This window comes from Perissodus microlepis, chromosome 5 (genome assembly GCF_051167445.1).
Source record: "Perissodus microlepis isolate ML-2025 ecotype Zambia chromosome 5, ASM5116744v1, whole genome shotgun sequence".
Taxonomy (NCBI): Eukaryota; Metazoa; Chordata; class Actinopteri; order Cichliformes; family Cichlidae; genus Perissodus; species Perissodus microlepis.
In genome coordinates, this window is record NC_140465.1 from 20,188,383 (window position 1) to 20,211,064 (window position 22,682).

General features: G+C 38.4%; 1 protein-coding gene across 1 annotated transcript in view; it reads left to right on the top strand.

Annotated features, from left to right (window-relative positions):
• The window catches only part of iars1 (isoleucyl-tRNA synthetase 1), a 58,211-nt gene that overhangs the window by 29,666 nt on the left and 5,863 nt on the right, over positions 1 to 22,682 (top strand). Inside the window, exons 15-28 of the mRNA XM_084928650.1 lie at positions 1,885 to 1,958; positions 3,777 to 3,971; positions 4,256 to 4,342; positions 5,243 to 5,326; positions 7,016 to 7,160; positions 9,370 to 9,490; positions 9,725 to 9,816; positions 10,233 to 10,310; positions 10,847 to 10,968; positions 13,416 to 13,518; positions 14,265 to 14,348; positions 16,983 to 17,157; positions 18,957 to 19,066; positions 21,188 to 21,283. Of these exons, the coding sequence (XP_084784776.1) occupies positions 1,885 to 1,958; positions 3,777 to 3,971; positions 4,256 to 4,342; positions 5,243 to 5,326; positions 7,016 to 7,160; positions 9,370 to 9,490; positions 9,725 to 9,816; positions 10,233 to 10,310; positions 10,847 to 10,968; positions 13,416 to 13,518; positions 14,265 to 14,348; positions 16,983 to 17,157; positions 18,957 to 19,066; positions 21,188 to 21,283 (1,566 nt within the window). The remainder of the gene's footprint in view (positions 1 to 1,884; positions 1,959 to 3,776; positions 3,972 to 4,255; positions 4,343 to 5,242; positions 5,327 to 7,015; positions 7,161 to 9,369; positions 9,491 to 9,724; positions 9,817 to 10,232; positions 10,311 to 10,846; positions 10,969 to 13,415; positions 13,519 to 14,264; positions 14,349 to 16,982; positions 17,158 to 18,956; positions 19,067 to 21,187; positions 21,284 to 22,682) is intronic.

The window sequence follows — 22,682 nt, forward strand, 5'->3', positions numbered from 1 at the left end:
ATACCAAGATAGTTCTTCTTTTCTAAAGAGGTAGCGCTCAGAGTTCAATCTGGGTTAAGCAACAGAGGCAATAATTGAAAAGTTAAACTGTCACTTTATTTATCATAGAAAAGACTGGGGCTGCAATATTACAGAAATCAGTTCTTCTCAGAAATTGCTTCTGTGAAAATGTTTCTCTGTAATGATTTAGCATATTAAAATCTTTGTTGTGTATGTGGAGGCTTGTGTAGCAGAGACTTTTTGGCATGGCAGAGCGAGGTGACCATGGTGTCAAGCCAGAGAGTGTAGCATGACTCCGTGTTGCAGTTAGCTACCCTTAAGCGCATTAAGTGCCTCCATAAACTCAACACATGAATGATTCATTAATGTAAACAGCAAATAATCATGAACTAAATTGTCTTTGGTTTCTTTTCATGCCAGTTGAGGTAACTTCAAAGCTCTTTCAAGACAAATGGCTTCTGTTTTTGGAAGAGAGGGTGGTGGTAAAGAAGCTACTGAAAAACACAGCAAGAAAGAGGGGTCAGAATAGAAATGAAAAATGAGAGGTGAAAGAAGGGGAGGATAATAAATGAATGAGTTAAAAGAAGCAGACAGTGAAGAAGCGAGCCAGACTGTAAGTGTCCATTTTGTTATGGACGCTCCTTGCCAAACCCAGCTGACTATGTGAAGTAGACTGAACCAAATAGAGATGTCAGAATTGGGTTGTTTGAGCATTTGAAAAATGAAGTGTTAGTCCCCCGGCTCAAAGAGGGACAGCCAGCGACCTGCTTGCTGGAAATAGCTCTGACTGTTTCCAGAACACTCGCACTCCCTGGTGCCTCCCTCACTCACCCACTGCAACAAATAACACACCCAAATCTGAAGCCGTGAGCGAGCGTTATACGTTTCAGTACAACTTCAGTCTCATCATCACCGTTTTCTTTTGTTCTGTCGCTCTGTGTTCTTGGCTTTTTGGGTATGTTTTTTTTTTTTTTTAATCATTCTGTCTTCTGCATTTGACGGTGGTGTATCTGGGCCATGTTACCTGGTGCTCCAGTAAAACTAGAGCGGAGCCTATAGGTTAGCTCTCTGGGGAGACCAGATAACACACTTTACCATACTTTCGAAGGTAAAGTTACTCGGGAGCTGTGTAGGCCTAGTTTTAAGTTCCGTGCAACAGTACAAACATGTAAAATTTGCTATCAGAGAAGATTGAGAACAGGCACTTGTTACATTTTTAAAAACCAAAGCTCTCAAATTGTTACTTAAAGTTGTTTAACTGTGTCAGCTGTGATTTAAAGAAAATGCACTGTATTGTATACTGCAATCAACAAAAATATGTATTTCTCTAATATAATGTGAAGCTTGCTAATAGCTGTACTTAATACAACTGCAGTGTTTTTTTTTCTTTAATTAAAATTTGTAAGAAAACAAATAAAGGAGTATGCCAAATAATAATAGTCAATTTGAACAGAAGGAGCACGGTAAATAAAGAGTGATTGGGTTGTTTGCTCTGTATTATCATCAAGAAAATTGCATCTATCCACTTAATCTAATGCTTACATCTGCTGCTTTATATAAATTCACTTTTTTGTTATTTCAGTGGGCTGGTGTATAGGGCCTAAAGTGTGGTTTCAGACAGTGTGAAATATTTTAATTTATTTAGATTAATTCTTTGTCAGACCAAAAAAACAAAAGTAATAATTTTTCATTCTAGAAAAAAAGAAAGTTGGTACATTCTCAAAACAGCGAAGCATCAAATTATATTTAGTTGGTAAGTGAGATGTTCTCCTGTTGATCAATTGGTTATATAATTGATTAACTTTCTAATATTTATAAAACTTTAATGAATGTGGGGTTTTTTGCTTACTGAAGATATGCTCTGTGTGTGTGGATACTCATTAGGTGGTTTGCATTGGATCCATGGCCGAACTAGAAGAGCTGACTGGAATCAAAGTGACTGATTTGCATCGGGAAAAGTAAGTCACAAATGAGCAGCTATCCAGTTGAACACGTACTCAGTGTTACTACTGTAATAGTGAGTCACACCCTTAGACTGTACAGGAATCGACGCACGGTGATACCTTTTTGTGAGGTCGTGTGTGTCATTGTGCAAGTTTATTTTTCAATTCTGCATCAGATTCCCCGAATGTGACCTGTCTTCCTGAACCAGACGGGTGTTGTTGTGCATAGATCACCTTTCTCTTCCGCCCTTCATCTACTAATTACCTTTAATCGCTTCCACAGGGCTGGCCATCTTTAATTGATGAGTGAGAAAGGGCTTGCTTTCACCAAGCTTCCGTGTTTGTTTTTCTATGCAGGGCATGACGTTTGTAACAGTAATCTGAATGATTTTAGCAGCTTTCAAGATTAGAGACTCTAATTAAAGAATATCTGATTAGCCATTTAGCAGTCAGTTGGATGTTGTCTTTTAATGTCTGAAAAGTCTGCAATGTTTCTAAAAACTTAAAATGTAGAAGAACCTTAGGTTCACACCTTTAGATAACCTGACTTTTAATACACTTCATCTTTCAAGACCCAAAAACCTGGATCCATGGCACAACTCAGTGTGGGTGCATCATTAAAAACTAGCCCTAGAGGCATACTAAAACAGCTTCAGTGCACCCTGGCATTGATTCTCCAAATCTCTTGAACACTAATAGATGAATTAACACAGTTTCTCAAAAAGATGTTTTTACTCATCTGGTATTTTGATGGTGGTTGCTGAATTTGTTAGCTTAACATGTTGGTCCAAAATTTCCCATTAGTGTGCACCTGGTTGAGATCCAGTCACTTCAAAGGCCATAGCATATGATTGGCATGTTATTTTTATATTCATCTAACCTTTTTGGAATGAGTGGAGCCAGATGATGCCAAAATGTCCCGTCAGTTTCACCCCGGTCCTTCATGATAGAAATCAAGGTTAATATTTTGCCTCATCTACTCATCTACCCAACTGTAGATGATGACTTACACCATGGATGTGACATAGTTCATCAACAGTTAATTCTGATCTAACCAGTCCTTAACATGTACCCTTTAAAGAAATCATTTTCTTTATTTAAAAAAAACAAACCAAAAACTATGAAAAGATGCTCATGTGGCGTGACCAAATACTGAAGATTATACTTTTGCCTGCATTGCATGACAACCTGCAAAAATAAGAGCTGATGTACTGCTCAGAATATGTTAACTTATTTTTATTTTTCACATCCTTCCTTCAGTAAATTGAAAAAGAGGCTTCTTAAGAATAGAAAAGCACTTTTATGTAACTGCTTAATCTACTTTTCTTTGGACGTCCTGGGTTAATGTTTTTTTGTTCTTGCTCTTATAAATAAATGTTTAACGGGTTTTGGGGCCTTTCTTGCTATCTGACACTTGATAATTAAGAGAATATTCAGGTACATCTGTTTGTCTCAGGTTAGCTTAATTTATCAAAAAATAACCAATTTTATTTATTGGCTGAATCTGACCAGATCAGTAAACCAGTAAAAAAAGAAAAGAAAACTATACCCTTTTTTACCCAAAGCTGTAATAAAAAAGCTTAATCCAGTAAGAGCCAGCTTTATATTACCATTGTTCTCCTCTTAAACCTCATTCTCAACAGTGAAAGCCTATAAAATCCTTGTTCTGGTCTGCAGCCCAAATGCCTCAAAACCTTATTCCATGTAATGCACATCTGTTTAAGAAGTGCCTTGTGATGCTAACCAAAGTCAAAATGAAACAGAAGTCCAGCTGTAATTGCTTCTTCTTATTTTCTGCTGGTTAATTTTTTTCTTTCTGCTTTATCTGCACAGCATCGACGATCTGACAATCCCCTCACGGCGTGGTAAGGGCGTGCTGCGGAGGATCACAGAGGTGTTTGACTGCTGGTTCGAGAGTGGGAGTATGCCTTACGCTCAGGTTCACTACCCCTTCGAAAACAGGAAGGAGTTTGAGGACAGTTTCCCAGCAGACTTCATTGCTGAAGGCATTGACCAGACCAGAGGATGGTAAACTGAAGATGAATGAGTGAACTGATGAGTGACACATAAGAAGTCGACACATAGAGAGCTCCCTGAGTAATTTAATTTAGGGAAATCATGAGAAAAGATCATTGGCAGATGGAAATACAGTTCGGATGAGTGTGTTGCTGAAATATGACGTACATTTATTTTTAACTGTATGAAATTATATTATTAAGAGTGTAATTTTAAAATCTCTGTCCAACCTAAGAGGGCAAATTAATTTTGTGTTATTGTCGCCCTGACCTACTTGTCTTTGTACTCCACTGTAGGTTCTACACACTGTTGGTGCTCTCCACAGCCCTGTTTGGGAAACCACCCTTCAAAAATGTCATTGTTAATGGACTGGTGCTTGCCAGGTAAGCTTAACAAAACATCAGTTTACTTACTCAAAAGGTGACCCGTTTTTATTTTCTTCATTATCTGCCCTAAATATGCTGTTACTAATCAATGAAAGTAAACATAGTGCATCTCCTTTAAATGAGCTCGTAAAATGTATTTTAATTAAAGAATAACACTTTTTTTTAAAGTATTTGGGTCTCCTGATATTTGATAACTTTGAAATACCATTTGCAGCTTATTCATTTCTTCTTAAAATGTTAATTTTCACAAACTCATCACTAATGTGTAGTTTTCGGGACTTAATGGCAAACTCGTTTGCGCACTTGGGGCGATTTTGAGCTGAAGAATTGTGCACCGAGGAGTATTCATGGCAAAACTGGGACTGACTCAAATAAACCTCACTATTCATTTTCCCAGTAATCAATGGATATTTCATGTACACAGAGGGGAACTGAGGTCTTTGGAACAGAATAAAATTCAGTAGCAGGCTCATATTTGTTTTCATTGTTTAAGAGGATTTGCTGACAAAGCAAATATTCCGGGCTATTTTTCCTGCACGTTTTCTGTGCAGAAATTTTCTATTTCCCAACACATATTGTGTTTTGTGCTCTCCCCCCACTAAATCCACTATTTACTTCACCTCATTACCACCATTTTTATTTTAGTTTTCTTCCCCCTATTTATCCCATCTTTGTTTTTCTTTTCCCCTTTTACTCTTAATCAGTGTGATGTGTGTATGCAGCATTTAGGCTTCAGAGCCGCTGCTTCTCTGCAGCCTTGGGGTCTAAGTGCAGCTCTATGTTTGCCGGCCTACTGACCTGGAAGGACTTGACTAATTTGAATATTAAGTGCATGGTTTCCAACATACACTTTAATGCATGCGTACATTGATAACTTTGCTTGTCTCAATCCCACAGCGATGGACAGAAGATGAGCAAGCGCAAGAAGAACTACCCAGATCCTGGACTGATAGTGCAGAGCTATGGAGCTGATGCCCTCAGGTCAGCTCTGTGAGCAAGTGTGTGTTTGTGAAGCGTGAGTGCTTGTGTGCGCCGGTGGCAGGGTGTGGGCTAACTTCACTTGTGTTTTCGTTTTAAAAAGTTTGAATTGCTGTCTATGCTTAAATACAAATGGGCCCACTCCTACATACGTTACACACACACACTCATGCACATTACATGCATACAAATGCCCCTCTTTATACATTCTCCTTTGCCCCGAGCAGGAAGAGCACTATGGCCATATGGCCTAATGAATAAACCACTATGCAGCTGCACCATATGCTCACATATACACTGATGGGGAGAGAGCTGCTAAAATGGAGAGGAAAAAGGCAACAATCTGATTCTATTTGAGACCTTCATTTTTCACTTTTCTGGCTTTAATCAGTGCTTACAGTATAACCATTATGGTGTATTGAGCTTCAAAAGGCAGACTGATGTACAAACTATAAGGACTTTTTCTTAGTACTTTTGAGTAGTGACAGCTACGTCTCCTACATATTTTAGCAGTCGGAGATTCTGCCTATTCTGTATTTTTTTTTCTCTTCCAAATGAATCTCAGTGTTGCTGCTATTAAAATTACTCATTGCTTGTTGCGTGAAGTTTCATCATCATTCAGCTTGCTTACAGAACCCCCCCAAAAAAAATGTCCATCAGTGTGCTGATGCCTGCCAGAGAATATTACGCTAATATGTGTTATTTGTCAACTGTGGCTTTAATGGAGGCAAGAAATTAATTTGCACTGTGATGGATGCTGCTGGTAAAATCAGATTTTGGCACAAAATGTCCTTGAAGCATTTCAGGGTGGACATGTGTAAATTTATATTGAGAAAATGCACACTGTCACATAACTTTATTTTAGTACTTTTCAGAAAGTATCCAGTAATGTTTTCCTAGCATTTATAGAGAGTTTTGTTCATTTTTAACTGAGTTTTGGACAAAACTCAGACTCTTTTGTCAGTGCAGCTGGGAGCTGATAGGGCTGCTTAGAGGCTTTTGCTCATACCTCCATACACTGATTGGCTGCTGGTGTGTGTTTAATGTGCTTAACAGAATTTTAAAAGAAAATCGCTTGTGTTAGGTTTTAAGAACACACTCTAATCCACAAATATTGATCTTCCAAAGTGGCGTAAGACAGAAATGAACATAAATCAAACTTATTAAACCATAGCTTTGGTTCAGCTTGTAGATAGCCCACTGGTTTCCATAAATCAGCTTTGGCATCTTTGCCAAGATGTACATGAACTAATACACTAAAATAAAAACTGTCACATCATGCATATATTGTTGATGTGAAAATTAATATCATGCATCATGTTCTATGTAAGTCATAAAGTCATGACCCTCAGCTGTGTAGTGTAATAACCATTAGAAAGACTGAATGTAAATGAAAGTCACTGTGTATTTAAAATGGAACTGAGAAAGATAGATTTTCAAAAGTGAAACTCTTTTCATACTTTGGTTGTAACGAGTGGCATTAATGAAGCACTTTCATCCAGAGAACTGTCACTGGATATTTGCCTTCTCTGTAAACCTTCGAGATGGTTGTGAAGGAGTCAAGCCATCAGCAGGGGTTGGTTGGGGTTATCCTTATTCAGTACCTGTATACTCTCTGTTTTCTCTATTCTCAGTTGCTAATATTTGATCTGCACTCACCACCTCCTTCACTTCCACTGTCCCTCTCTGCAGACTGTACCTCATCAACTCTCCTGTAGTGAGAGCAGAGAACCTGCGTTTCAAAGAGGAGGGCGTGCGAGATGTGCTAAAGGATGTCTTCCTGCCGTGGTATAATGCCTATCGCTTCCTGGTGCAGAATGTTCAAAGGTTACAGAAGGTACATTTGCAATGAACAAAAGTCAGACTCATTATCTTTACAATTCCTGCAGTGTTCCTCTAGCTTTTCCTGCTTCACAAACCACAGCACTTTCTCATAATACATAAGTTTGCTACAAATATCTGCCAATTAATTATTATTTGGTTGTTGCTGGAACAAAAAAAACTTGTTGTTGTTAATCCAAAGTCTGCAGTAATAACTTGTATTATATATAGTGTTATATTATATATTATATTAGTGTTTAATGGATGGCTGGGTATTTCAGCCTAATTTGAAAAACTTGGAAGCTAGATTCTGCTGTGCATATTTATATAAAAAAAACATTATTATTATTCATTTGTATTTGCTCAGTATCTTGACTTGCCTAATAATGGGATACTTACTGAGAGTAGCTTTATGTGGCATAGTGCTCCTAAGAAAATAGTAATTACCTGCAACTGCCTTTAAGAAATAACTAAGTTTAAATATAAAAAAGACAGGAGAATTATGCGATTTGCCAGTTCTCCACTTGTTCGTGATGACTTTTAGATTTGCAGTCCTTAGGGAGAGTCATGGAGTACAGTTTAAATCCAAGTTTAAAACCAGAACTCAATAATGCCAGAAAAAAACCATGAATGAAGGTGCAACTTCAAGCTAGACTGACATCAACAGTGGGTTCTGTGAATTTTTAAGTCAGGTGCTATTAAGCTATTGTTAATGGGATGAGTTGATTAAAAGTTCAGATTCAAAAAGATGAAATAGTGCAGCACCTGTGTGTGCTCAAACTTTAGAGCCCATGAACGCCAACATATTCGATTAAGAGCAATTGCATCCTCTCACTGCATTTCCCTGCAATCTATCTGCTGTCAAGTCTGTTTAAAAATGCCAAAACGCTTAAAATACCTTAGAAATTGTGAAGAGCAGATCTTAGTTCTTGAACCATTTAAATATCAGGCTGTTTTAGGCGCTTTACAGTCAGAAACAAGAGTCTGTATAATACTTGTCCAGAGAAGCAGTTGCCTCTTAATATCTTTCTGATTAGTGAGTGCCAACTGCAGTTATAACACTGTGCATGGAGATGGCACGGGTATCAAAACTACAGCAGCAACTGCTTTCCTTCCCTGTAGATGGTACACATCAGCATGTTCAAACTGATATACCACTATTTTATTCAACTGACTGTGCCACAGTTTAGAAAACAGCACAACTTCTGCAAATCACCCATAAAACTAACCACATCTATGAGCTATATTTAAGGATTGTGCTCATACGCAATTTATACCTGTTTAAAAAATTTGGTCCATAATGCTGCTGTCATACAAGAGGTGGAATGGTTGGCGATTGTGGCATGACCAAAAAGTTCGCACTGCGCATATTATGAGCTTTGGTTCTTTTTGCCTTTAAAGTGGTGACTTAAAAAAGGAGGCCAGGTTTGCGACCACTTGCAGTCAGTTGGCATCTTCAAAGTGACTTTGGCACGCCAAGACAGCAATAGGACGACGATAAAACAGCAATAAAAAGGAGTCAGTCAGCTATCGGTCTGCTGTTGCAATTGTGTGCAATCTGTTGTTGAGGAATTGGCCAGTTGTATGCACAGAAATTCACATTAACTGCTTAATTCAGATATAACCTTTCTTTTTATAGGAATATTATGGCGAAGAGACATGTTGCAGGCATCTTGCGCTTGTTAGTGCAGGCTCAGATTGTTTGCAAAATGTTTGCAGTCTGTCTGCATTTATAAATTAAATAGAAGTTATTTACAAACCTTCACTAGCATGTCAGAGTGTGATTTCAGTCAATCTGAGTCAAACCAAGATTGTTTGGAGATAGGTTGTCTCCCACCAAGATACTGGTGTGATGACCTTGAACTGCCCAGAGGTTGAGGGTGTGGCATGCTCTACCTCTGGGCTAAACTACTTGCAGTTTGTCTTTGACAGCAAAACGAAAAACAACAAGAAAAAAAAACACACACAGCATAATCAGTGGGTAACCACAGGTTTTCCTTGGTCACAAGGAGACTCCCATCTTATTTTTATTCTGTGACTGAGCTGTAAGCGTGGCGGTCCAAACTACTGCTGCTTCTACTTTTCTTATTGATGCACGAAGCATATTTTTGGCAGGTTTTCTAATTCTTCACCTCATGCTCTTGTAAGAGGACCGAATAGCATTAATTTGCATCTGTGCTTGAGTAATGATTTTATATATATGGCTGTATGTATTTACATCTTAGGAGGAGAATATTCACTTCCTATACAATGAAAACACAGCAAAGAAGAGCGACAATATCATGGACAAATGGATTCAGTCATTCACGCAGTCCCTCATACAGTTCTTCAAGGCTGAGATGAAAGGTGAGACAGACGCTCTTAACACATGCAAATGTTTCAGTCATTTTACGTGACAATGACTCATAATTCTCTGGAGACTTATCCTATCCTAACCCTAACCTTAAACCAGCAGGGGTTGAGTCCCCACCACCATTAATAGATTTATATCTAACTCTTATATCCTTAAGTCTTGCGTGCAACTATTTATGATGTTTCTCTTTCCAGTGTAATTAGACTGACAGTTTTTTCTGGTCACAGCTTACCGCCTGTACACCGTTGTGCCTCGTTTGGTCAAGTTTGTTGACATGCTCACCAACTGGTACGTCAGGACCAATAGACGCCGCCTGAAGGTGAGATCACAGCTCTAAATCTGTTCTTGTTTTTATGTAAAGAAGATGTGGGTGAAAGCAAATGATATATCACACATACTAAACTCTAAATGATGACTCAAAATATTACTGTATACAAAAATAGATATACATATTATTACACTTTGCGGAATATTTTCTTTATTTGGTGCAGAATACAGTCTTGTAATTACTAAATGAATAGTATTAATTATTTATTTAAACTACTGTTAAAAGCATCGTTAACACATCCTTCACCTGTGAACATTTTATAGAAGTGCGTTTTTAGCCATGCTTGTGAATAATTGGTTCATTTCAACTCAGGGCACATGCACTAATGTCAGCGAGGGCATTTTTTTTTTAATCTTTTTACTGTTCCAAGGGGAAAGAACTTATTGATGTGCATGCGAACTTTATAGGGCGAGAGTGGCACTGAGGACTGCTTGTGGGCGCTGGAAACCCTCTTCAGTGTTCTGTTCTCCATGTGCAGGCTGATGGTGAGTCATCCGCTTTCTGTGTTTTAGTGTGTGTGAGACTGAGAGAGAGGGAGAGAGAAGAGATTGCATGAGGAAAATTTCTTGTGGTGAGGTTGTGCTTTTGTGTATGCAAGAAATAAAAGCATAAAGCTGCTATTGTAAAGGTGTGTTTGTGTGCACACTTAACTATGAATAATTCATGAGTAGTAGGAGTTTTTTATTTATAACACATTGATGTTTGCATGTGAGGCATGAGGCTCGCTAAGAATCAGTAATCCTAACACAGATCAATACAGATCAGCTGTGTGGTATACAAGTTAATTAGCCATGGTTGGAATAGAAGAGAATCACATAAGAAGTAAACTCACAGTGGCACGATTCTGTTTGATCTTTAGCGACAGTTAAGGGGGAAAAAAACTACATAAAAATTGCGCTTCTGACTTTTAGACCTTCTTGTCTGAAAAACGTAAATTAACTACAGTGTCACTCATCCAATAAATTTTCCTCTTTCTCTTTTTCTCCCTCTGTACTTGCTTTCTTGCCTTCTACCCCTTCAGGCTCCTTTCACACCCTTCATTACCGAGATGATGTACCAAAATCTGCGTCACCTCATTGACCCTGCTTCTGTCGAAGAGAAGGACAACAGCAGCATCCACTATCTCATGCTGCCTCAAGTCAGGTTGGAAAAATCCTTTCAGTAATCTGAGAGGAATTTTTTTGCCACTTAATGTGTTTATTATCATTACTGTCAACAGTAGATCACATGGATACGACAAAAACAGAATTCACAGCCGAGGGGACTCTATTGAGCTCCGCTCAGCTCTGCGGTGTTTTTGTCACTGCTGTTCAGGGGAAAAACAAAAACACTAGGCGAAAAAAAATGAAAAGAAATCACATAGAATGGGCCAAAAGTTGTTCATTTAGTAGCTTCAGTTCCAGATCCAGTTATCAATAGTTGTTGGAGATCCAGACAGAGCTAAATAGAGGGTAATTGATGGAAAATCCAAGTTGCTGGAAACACAGTTGAAGATGTATTCTGATATTGTTTAACGATTTGAAATGAGGAACAACCTTTCTTGAATGAATATTAAATGGTACTCTAAATCAGGTTCTCATCTACAGATAATTCAAGTACATTTTCATATAGATAATCAGCTGACCGTTTAGTAATACAGAAGACAGAAGTAACTCTTCTATCTTGGCAGCAGTAGTCCTTGTTCTGCTGTGCAGTCTTGGTTAGTTTGGCATAGCAGCACATGAACCATGCTCTGGTCAGAGTGGCCCTCCAGCTCACAGCAAATCTCCCAGAAAGCAGAAAAGGTCTACCATTGCTAGTGGCAGTTCATCATGGTGTCATAAAAAGAGGAAGTGCTATGGGCTGGCAGGTTAGCATGACTTAACTTTTAAAACAGGATTGAAGAATGTGGGGAACCACCTCCAGCTGCAAGTATATTCTGCAATTTAGGTGCATAAGTAAACTAAGAATCTGTAACTGTTCTTCAGCCATTTTAATCTAACCAAGGTCAACTGGGTTCATTGGCTTTTCTTGGCACATGGCACTCAGCAAAAACAGAGAGCACACTTGTGTTAGCTCCTTTTCTGAGAGGATATCCACTGCTTATGTAGTCTAATCAGGGTCAGGCACAGTGTGTGGCTGTACTTTATCACAATTGTACTGAACTCTTAACTCTTCAAAGTAGATTTGGAGAAGTTTTCAGTATTTTCTTTGTAATTTCCAGGCTTTTCTCATTCTGTCCCTTAATTCCTGTTGTTCTTCATCTTCATCCATTTATCTTTGAATGTTTAGATTGTTTACATATTGAACACAGTGACCCTAGTTTTTAAAAAATGTGCCCCTCATTACATTTTAAAAGAAGAAAAACAATTCTTGATCATTCTTAAAATTGCTATTTGAATGGAATAGCCAGCTAAGACTCTTTGATATCGAGAGTTACTTTTTCAATTTTTTGTTCACTGCTGTTTTCTCTAGAAAATGAGTCTAATCCTGTTTGGGGTTTTTAGAGTAATATCTTTTTCTGTCTTTAGACAGTGTTATAGTAGAGATTTTAGAAGAGGCTGAGAAATATTCATGCAGAATTGCACAGACCCTTTCTTGATTGTCGGCCCTGCAGAATGGATATAGCTCACAAAATGTGTTCTTTTCATTTCCTTTCACTTCAATTACTCCAGTAAAAATTGTGGCTTGGCGGCTGATCAGTTTTGTAATGCCTGGGAGGAATTTCTAATTGCCCAAACTTAATTGCATCATCTTTAACTATAAAAAAGTTCTGACGTGATTAAATATCCATTTGATTTAGCATAAGGAAAATAGTTTGTGTAATGGTTCATATAATCTCCCCTGTCACTTAGGCAGCCCTCAGGGCTGATGCTTTATTAGCTGCTTGTCCTTCCTGCTGTCAAATGAGAGTACTTCACCTTCCTCCCAAAGGTCAGCTACCAATCAGCTGGTGGGAACAGCCGCTCGTCAATCACCTCATTAAATGATTGGTTGTCCCTGGCCACCCACTCCTCTTGTTTTACTCCAATGTGGCGTGCACACTGAGAAGGCACAAGCCACGAGTAAATGAACAAGCATTGTGCATAGTTCTGTGTGCCTGCAGATAGTTAGGGATAATATTGCTATTATGTGTGATTATTAGTGGCTGAACAGCTCTAATTTGAATTCAGAGGTGGAAGTCTTGTTGTACCTTATTAGTGGAGCTAAATAGATGGTTCTGAACTCTGTCTTTTATATATGCGGTACTGACCCTGCTGTTCTCTAGTGTTTTCCTCAACAGATAATCCAATTAATTTCTTAAATCACCATTAACGAAAGATGAGGATTGCTGCTGTCCACCCAAGTATTCCCTACACATAGTTTTACAGAATAATGTATATTTATCCTAAGAGGATGTGTTATTGTTATGAGTGGAGACTGACATCACATGGCTTAAATGAACAGAGCTCAGTCACTTCTAGTTTCAGTTGATGGTACTCCCATTCCCAATCTCATTCTCTCCGGTGTCACAGAATAGGCTGAGTTATCCAAACACTGATTCTCTCACTCGGTGCTGCATATGATAACATGAAAAGTATGACACTCAATATTTTTTTCTGTTTTTACAGGGAGAATTTGATTGACAAGCGCATTGAAGGCGCCGTCTCTCGGATGCAGTCTGTGATTGAGCTGGGCAGAGTGATCAGAGACAGGAAGACCCTGCCTGTCAAGGTAGATTACCATTTTGACCCTATCCACTTCTGTAATCCACTGGGATCTACATTGTGCCTACTCTATAGGAAACATGATTTAAAATGTGGCAAGAAGAGTCTTTACTCACTGGTCACGTACTTCATTTCTCCAGGACTTTCATGCACATTTTACATTGTTTATCAGTAGATTCATCCATTGCCTTCTTGTGATGTGATTGAAAGCTTATGAAAAGGCTCTTTCAGATAAAATGTTGGACTTAATTTGAAAAGCACCATTGGAGCTGCCAAAAACAGAAATGCATTCAGAAAAACAAAAAGAGACACAATTTAAACACAGTCAGATTCAATCAGATGTGATGTAATATGGACCATGTCTGACTCAGGTGCTGGATCATTTCCTGAGTTACTGCCATATTATGTTTGTTTTGCTTGGTAGTAGTATTCTTTATTTATTTTGGGTAAAAACAAAAAAAAATCATAGAAGACTCAATAGATGTAATTGTCCAAATGTAAATAATAATAATACTATATAGAAAGTTCTGTTTAAAAAAAAATGATCCAATATATAGCCAAACACAGGATTTAAGAATTGCAGTTTTGCTTTTTGTTGCTCATTTTCTTGTAATTGCAGTAGATTGACCCTGTGTCAAAATGTACTTACTTTTCATACTGTAACAAGGTTTATGATGAATTGGTATTTTACTTTACAGCTACATTATCTAAATGCTAGTTTGCATTGTTTTAGCTTTTTGGTTTGTGTTACAGTACCCATTGAAAGAGGTTGTAGTCATCCACCAGGACCCAGAGGCTCTGAAGGACATTGAGTCACTGCAGAAATACATACTTGAAGTAAGTAAATAGAACACCCAACCGTTCAGACATTTATATTGTATTGTGTATTCATATTGCATTTTTTTGTTTTGTTTTGTTTTTTGGTAAATTGGGGAGATTGATTTGCTTTTACTCATGCACTGTTGGAGGGGGTATTTTCTTGTCACTTTCTTGCAAAGGTTTCCCCCAGCCTGTAATTCTGTTGCTTTACTGTGCTTTGAGCAGTACTATTTAACTTATAATCTAAAGAGAAACATCCCTGGAACCGTGTTTACACTCCAAAGCCACTGCTGTTGATTTGATAGAGGGGATGAACATCAGAGGGAGTACATGTTCACACACTACTTGGATCTTTAGCTGTAATTGAAATTTCAGTGTCTGTTTCGTGCAAAAAAGAGGGGCGAAGCACATGCCTCTAAATGTTATTTAACATTTGATCTACCTTAGTTGCCACATTTCTCAACTACAAAGTGCAATCACAGGCATGCTTTCTTTTTTTAAGAGCATATCATAAGTCTTCTGTGTACCAATGTCAGTGTGTGCTTATTTACTAGACAGTGAGGATCGATTCAGGTGTGAGCTGGATTAATTCAGGTGTTTAACAGGCTTGCAGACTAATCCCCATTGTCTTTAAATCCTTGAAGTCCTTACCTTTTTATTTTTCCAACAAAAGAAGACATTATAGTACTGTCATAAAGAAGAATGTTCTCACCTTTGCAGGATTTTTGTACGTCTTTGTTTCTTGAAATTGGAAAATTGATTCAACCCCCCACATGACTGCGTTGACGAACATTAACACAACTTTTACAGAAAAGAGCTTCTGCTGCGTCTTCTGCTGGATCCTCCAAGCTTTATCTGAGTTCTAGCCACTTCTTATCTATCACTCTGTTTTATTTCTGGTGGGGAGGACATTTAACCTTGTCAGCCTCTAGCTTTCCTGCCAGTAAACAAGGTTTATCCAGTCAGAATTGAGAGCAGTGGAGGCCGTGCAGCTCGGTAAACAATCTTTGGAAGCTGAATTTTTCTATTGTTTCTTAATTTCAATAAAACCACATTAAGTATAGATTCATCTTTAAGCACAACAAAGATATTTTATGTTTTAGGTTTGACCTTTTTTGTGGCCTGTGTTCGTGTGTCTGACATGACGAGTACTCAGGAGCAAGAGAAATATTAACTAAGATGCAAAAAACGATTTACATGTTTTTATTGTCCTTGTGGAACAGGTAAACATTTAATATAATTGAATGAATTCTCCTAACATTCAGGGAGGAGAGGTTGGAGGCAGAGTGAGACTGGCTGTTGTGGCCATCTGAATTTTAGCTTGGGTCAGCTTTGCTTTGTTGACAGTCTTGTTGGTGACTCTGTCAGCTTAGTTTCCTCTGAGCTTTATGTCAAATATGAAATGAGTTGCTTTTTTGAGCTGACAGCCTTCCTTCATTGTAATGCACCAGCACACTAAGTCATCACACACACGCTCCCCTACACAGACTAACAGAACCTCAAAGCCATATTTACCCTCAAGATTAAATGAGCTATTTCTTTGTGAAATCAACCCATTGATAGAATCCCATTTTAAGTAAGCTTATATTTTCAGCCCCCCAGTGCCCTTAAGGTTTATACATCGACCCTCTACAGTAAGCTTATCTGTGCTCTCTGTCAGCAAGTCAGCTGTGCTAGAGCTTGATCTCAGTCACAACCTACAGCATTGTGATTGACTGGACCAATGGATGGCAAGGCCGGGCGGGTGTCAGTATGGCTAAATTAAGTATTGCTGATATGACTGGATCACAGATGCCCCACCCCCCTCCCTCTCTCTCTCTCCAGACTGAAAAATGAAATATTGACTGAAAAGGGGGGATGGCTTATTGGAGATTTACAGATTGACTGGCTTGCTGACTATTTGATTTCAGGGCTGATATACTCTTTGAGTGAATGGTGATCATTTTTGACTTGCCCTTTACAACACTAGTATATAAAGTTTTTAACTTTTGTATTATTTCAACTGAATAGAAGTATCTGCTTGTTTTTCTACATAAATAAATAAACCTTAACCATTTTCTCTGTTAACAACTGAAGCCCAGTGAGTTTATTGGCAGGTTCACATTAATTCTCCTTTCTGATCTAATGGGAACAGCCTTTGTAATGGGCAATGAATGAACATTTTTAAAGTAAAGTAAAGAAGGGATTGGAGAAGGACCCTTCAGCCATGTTGCACAGTTTGTCTGTTTGTTTGGAACAACAGCGCCAGAAGAGCCAGCTTATCCAAGCAGTCAGGAGATGCATAAATCAATCATTTATCAGTCAACTTCTATTAACAGCAAAACTTGAGTCTATAAATCTTGTACATTGTGAGTGTTCATGTACGTAATCATATGTGTAGTAGTAATAAAAGTACAGTAACTCCCCTGTAACAGTTTACTTTAGCTTAGGTTTTGCTTGAAGTATAGCAGAATAAGATGTTGGTATGTCATTACAGTGAATTTTATATTGAGTTCCAAGCACATCCATAGTACGAGTGACCTACTGTGCACTGTTTTTGTACCTGTATCAGTCTTGGGCAGATGACATTGTATTCCCCAGTGTGGGATATTAACAATTTTGCAGCCAACTAAAAGACAATGACATGGTGTTTGACTATTCTTCATTCCCTAGGAGCTTAATGTGCGACAGTTGACACTTTCAACAGACAAGGACAAGTATGGTATCCGCCTGAGAGCCGAGCCAGACCACATGGTGCTGGGCAAGAGATTAAAGGGGGCCTTCAAAGCCATCACTGCTTCTATCAAGGAGCTCACCAGCGAACAGCTTGAAGCCTTCCAGAAGAAAGGTGACTAAAAATTTTAAAAAGTAAATAATCACAAAATTGTTTCAGCAGTGTTGCTGAAAATTAGCGGCCTTATGTTCTGTATTGACTTCATCTTTATATATCCTTTTTTTTTTAATGTTTGCTTGTTTTCTAGCGGTGTTATCAAATTATTAATCAGCTGGCAGTGATATTGCTAAACAAATAATAAAGTGGTGAAGAACAATCAGTTAGTGTTAACGACGAATCCTCGACGAGGAAACCAGTTTATCCTCTGAATCCAAACACTAGCTGGTCTGGAACAGGGTAGGGATCAAAGCAATGCAAGGTATCTTGTCTCTCCAATTATAGAAAGATGAGGAGAGCCCCCAAAGTCTTTGAGGAAGGAGGCAGAAGAGGTCAGCTGGACTGTGGGAACTTAAGATTTCCAATAACTTGCATGTTTGAAGTCCAGCCAGTTGTGAGGTGGAAAGAAGCGATGCATGGAAAGAGACAGATGGTAGAAAAATGTTGGAGAGAGGGCACAGAAAGAAAAAAATGTTTATAGTACTGCAAAGTTACAGTTCATCAATTAAAATCGAACGCAAGCCATGATGTGAAACTGCTTGCTACTAAACTAAATGGAAACTATGAACAACAGAAGTCCTTTGTTTTTGGTTTGCAGATGAGTTATATTGATCCGCTAGTGGAGCATTTTGTCTGTCTGAACAGTCAGAGTGAATGAATCTTACCATGGAAAAAAGCTAATGGCTCACACTTGAGTTGAGTCCACTTTTAAACTTTTTGTGTAATTTCCATGACTCTAAAAGCGAGAGATTGACCGTTAGGCTAGAAAGTGATTGTAGGTTGTGGCCAATATTCATAACCTATACCTTTTGATGCTATTACTTTCATGAGGTGGAAGAATAATGGTTAAGATAGAAGATGTAAAACAGCAACAAAGCAGGGAGGGACAAAGGAAATTAAAGCGTGGAAATCTCAGATTAGAGAGAAATGAAGCGACTGTTTCACCGAGCCTCCAGGTGAGGAAAAGTGAAGAGCACAGGAGAACACGGTCATGGTTTTTAGTCAGAACAGAGATATGGGTAATTGCTGCCACTGGCAAAATGGAGATATGAACCTGAGCAGATTGCATTTGCTGTATTGTTTTAAAGCTCAGATCTAGTGCGGATGCAGCTAGAAAGACTTAAGTTTTAAGTAATATTAAAATACAAACAAACATCAGTCCAGACCCCAGAAAACAAGAAAACAAATTAACTTTCAAGTTATAAATGTAAAGAGAGCACTTTATTCATTGTGATTAAAACTCAAATCTTCTTTAGAAGTCCTGTCAGGATATGAACTCTTCCACCAAATCATTGGGCACATTTATTTAAACAGAGATATAAATAGGTTTAATCACTTTTAACAGTGTCTGCAGCCAGCTTTGATTCATTCACAACACACATCAGTAATCATTATGGCAAACCTTTTTTAAAACACTTAGAAATAATCCATTATCTCTTGCCAGCATAGTAATTCTTGTAAAACTAGACATTAGAATAGAAATGCAGATATTTTGTTGCATTAATTTATTATCAATAATTTTAATCATACACTAAGTATAGTGTTTAACATGGTTATACAATCCACATGTCATCCTTTTTTTTCCTTAGGAAAAGTTGTTGGACTAATTACTATTTATTGAGATTAGAAAAGAAAAGATTTGTGGTAACCAACATTTTCTTACTTAAAATACTCAAAAACGTTGTTTATCTTGGAATTGATGAACGTTATATTGCTAAATGTATATATTTATGATGAATTATTTGGTTAATTTGTAGGCTCCATAGTGGTGGATGGTCATGAGCTCCATGAGGATGACCTGAGGCTCATGTACACGTTTGATCAGAGCTCAGGCTCTGCACAATATGAAGCACACTCTGATGCACAGGTAAACCCAGTGCTCTTGGTATTACAACCCTGTATCCAAAGAATTTTGGCCACCATGTGAAGTTTAAATAAAATGCAAAGAGGAGGTCTTGCAACCTCTTTGCTTTGGCTACCTGTCGATGTTGACTATATTCAGGTGCTCAGTGACTAGATCTTAAAAAAAAAAAAAAGAACTACTCTGCTGCTGTTGCTACACCAAGCTGCCACATGCTGTAAATGCATTTATGTTTCTTTACTGTGAGTGTGATGTATGAAATTATTTCGCAGCTAAGTGGAATCAGTATATATGCATTTCCCAGAGGCCCTCTCTAATCAGTGCTCTTTCAACCGCATACATGCCACACGGCTGCAGCTTAATACCAGTTTACTGAGCTGGCTTTTTAATTCTCTGTTGCTCACTCGCTCACACTGACTCTTCAGGTTCCATCTGTCTGACGCTCTGTTCTCTCTCATATTCTGTTTCTCCATTGTTTTATGTGTACATTCACTCATCTTTCTCTCCTTCTATCCATGATAAAATGAGAAGCAGACAGTATATCCTTTACTGCTGCCTGGATGTTGTCTTACATTTTGACACTGTAAATGTTTGGGCAATAGGATAGCAGACTAACTGCTTAAAGACTGCTCTTGTCAACTCTAAATGTTAACCTTTTCAAAGTAATAGTTTGTAACAATGAGGTAAAGGACTGGATGGTTCAGTTTTAAAGTAATTTAATTACACTCACTGGCGCTTTTATGTATATCTTCCTAGTACTGGGTTGAACGGCCTTTTGCCTTCAGAACTGCCTTAATTCTCTGTGGCATAGATTCAGCAAAGGACTGGAAACATTCCTCAGAACTTTTGGTTCATATTGGCACGATAGTATCAGACAGTTGCTGTAGATTCGTTGGCTGCACATCCATGATGATAATCTTTGGTTCCACTGCATCCCAAAGGGCCTCTGTTGGATTGAGATCTGGTAACTGTGGAGGCTGTTTGAGTTCTCCTGTTAGAAGGAGCCATCAGAAGATGGGTACTGTGGTCATAAAGAGATGGACATGGTCAGTAACAATACTCGGGTAAACCGTGGCATTTAAACAGTTTAAACGATGCCATGCACATCACCACATCACCACAAGCAGTCTAAATCATTGATACAAGGGAGGATGGAGCCATGTTTTCATGTAATTTATGCCATCCAAAAGTTGAAGCGGATTCAAAGTCATCTGATGAGGCAGTGTTTTTCCCAGACATTTATTGTCCAAATTTTGTTGAATTGCAGCCTCAGTTTCCTGTTCTAAGCTGACAGGAGTGGCGTGGCAACCAATGCAATATTTTGTTCCTGTAATCCAAGTTTGATATTTTGTGCATTCAGAGATGCTCTTCTGCTTACCTTTGTTGTACCAAGGGTTTATTTAGGTTACTTTTGCATTCCTCTCAGCTGGAAACAACCTGGCATTAACATTTTTGCTCATGAATTGCCAAAAAGTGTTGGCTGATTAGATATTTCCATTAACAAGCATTTGAACATCTGTAGAAAAAAACATGGCCACTGTATGTGTATATTAGGAGATTAGTAATGCTTGAAGATCTTTATTTTGTGTGAAATACTTTCTTTTTATGACTCGTATTCAGTTTTTGTGGCAGTTTTTGTATGCCAGGACGAGCACATTTCACCTCATTGTTTCTTTCTATTTAAGAGTATTATTGGAAAACACAGCACACAGTTAACTTGCTGTGCAGACAGTGCTATGTACATTTTTCACAGTTATAGCTACATTAACTAATGGTCTTCTCACTTTCTGGATCAAAGTACCTGACATATCTTAAAGACATAAAAGCTTGGATTAGAATAAATACTAATGAAATTAATTAAACCTCCAGCTTAAATATTATTCCAAACAGCTTCTTTAATCTAAAATAAAATAATAGTAATAATAATGTAAAATGGCTTTTTTATTTTTTAAATTTGATAGACCTGTTTGAAATATTAAGTTATGATCACCCAGAATTTAATCTTGTTTATTAGAGCGCCACCTTCATCTCAAGTCACAGAAAAACATCAGGAGAGTTCTGTCATAAATTTTGCTAAGAGTTTAATCTTCCCCTCTTCTCTTCTGCTCATGATCTGTTATCATTTAGGTCCTGGTGCTGTTGGATGTCACCCCAGATCAGTCTATGGTGGATGAAGGCGTTGCCAGAGAGGTCATCAACCGCATTCAGAAACTACGCAAGAAGGTGGGGCATTTATTTCTGGACCACTACTAGCTGTGGAAACAAGAGGGACACATAACACACCACTCCTGAATTTTACAATCCAGTGTTTAATAAGCAGAACCTGACGTAGTTGCAACAGCAAAACAAAACATGCCACTAAGGCAGTTTGAGTGGTTTTGCTTCAGATGTGAACTTTTTGAGGATGTTTCCTTTATTTAAACAAACTAAACAATCCCCTGCTTTCACATGTATGATCATAGTCCTTTAAACCACTCCCATTTTAGTTAATCTGATGATGTTTCAAGACTGCAGCGTAGAGTCAAAACAGAAACTTTGCTTTTTGTTATATTTCCGTCACCCCAGTCCTCCCCCCCGTTCGTCTTTATGTCTCATTGTATTGTCCGGGCAGTTTTGAAATCTTTCCACTGCAGCGTCACAGTTAGAGGTTTCTCCATCATAAGGCAGGCTTAATGGAAGCTTAATTACAGTCTGGCCCCTTTCAGATTCTAATGTTCGAGCTTTGAAGTGGTCTGGGGAGTAAAGACGGATTAGCCAACAGCCCCTTGTTTTCACAAGCAACAAACAGTTTTTTCCGTCCCCCTATAGCAGTGGTGTGCATTGGCTCCCTGCCAGGTTAAATTCCTCCAGTTATTTCAAACTGAGATCTGTCAGGAATTTTCCACCCTGTGGATGGGAATTAATTTTTAGCAATTCTTGTACATGTTTGGTAGTAGTTTGGTGGGTTGCACCTGTTATCACTGTTTGCGTGGGAGGCAGAGTTGAGAAACAGGGGTCACCATTTCCTTATTTTTAATGGACTGTTCCCCAACTGGAGAGATCTGTTGCTTTATTCCCCCCCCTCTCTTCCCACCACACACACTCATACAGAGGCTCATGTGCACTGTACTAGCCCCATCAGGGTAGGATCAATTACCTTGACTTGGAGAACCCTTTAAACCTTCTTCCTCTTATGGACTTCTCTGTACCTGGCTGTCTGTCTGCCATTGAGCCAAATATTGCAAATGGCGTGTTTGCAAGAATGTGTGTGCTACACTGTTGGTACATGTGTGTGTGGCCGTGCATGTGTGTGCCCAGCTGCACACTCAGAATAGGATTAGATCAATGTGTTTGATTATGTCAAGGTTATTGGAAGTTTGCGGCATACGATGCCAAAATAAATGGGCTGTCATCCAGTAAAAATGTCCCCTTGTTTGCTTTCACCTTTATTTCTTCCTGTATGGTCTCTGCTTTTTAATCCAGCTATTCTACTCTTCTGTTCATCTTTTCATTTTGTTTGCCTCCTTCTTGCTTTCAGGTAATCATTTCCTCCAGATGTAATTTATTTATAAAGGAGGAAAAAAAACTTTGAAGAGAGTTACTTGTGCTAAAGATTTTTTGTGTCCTTTGCAGTCATTGGATT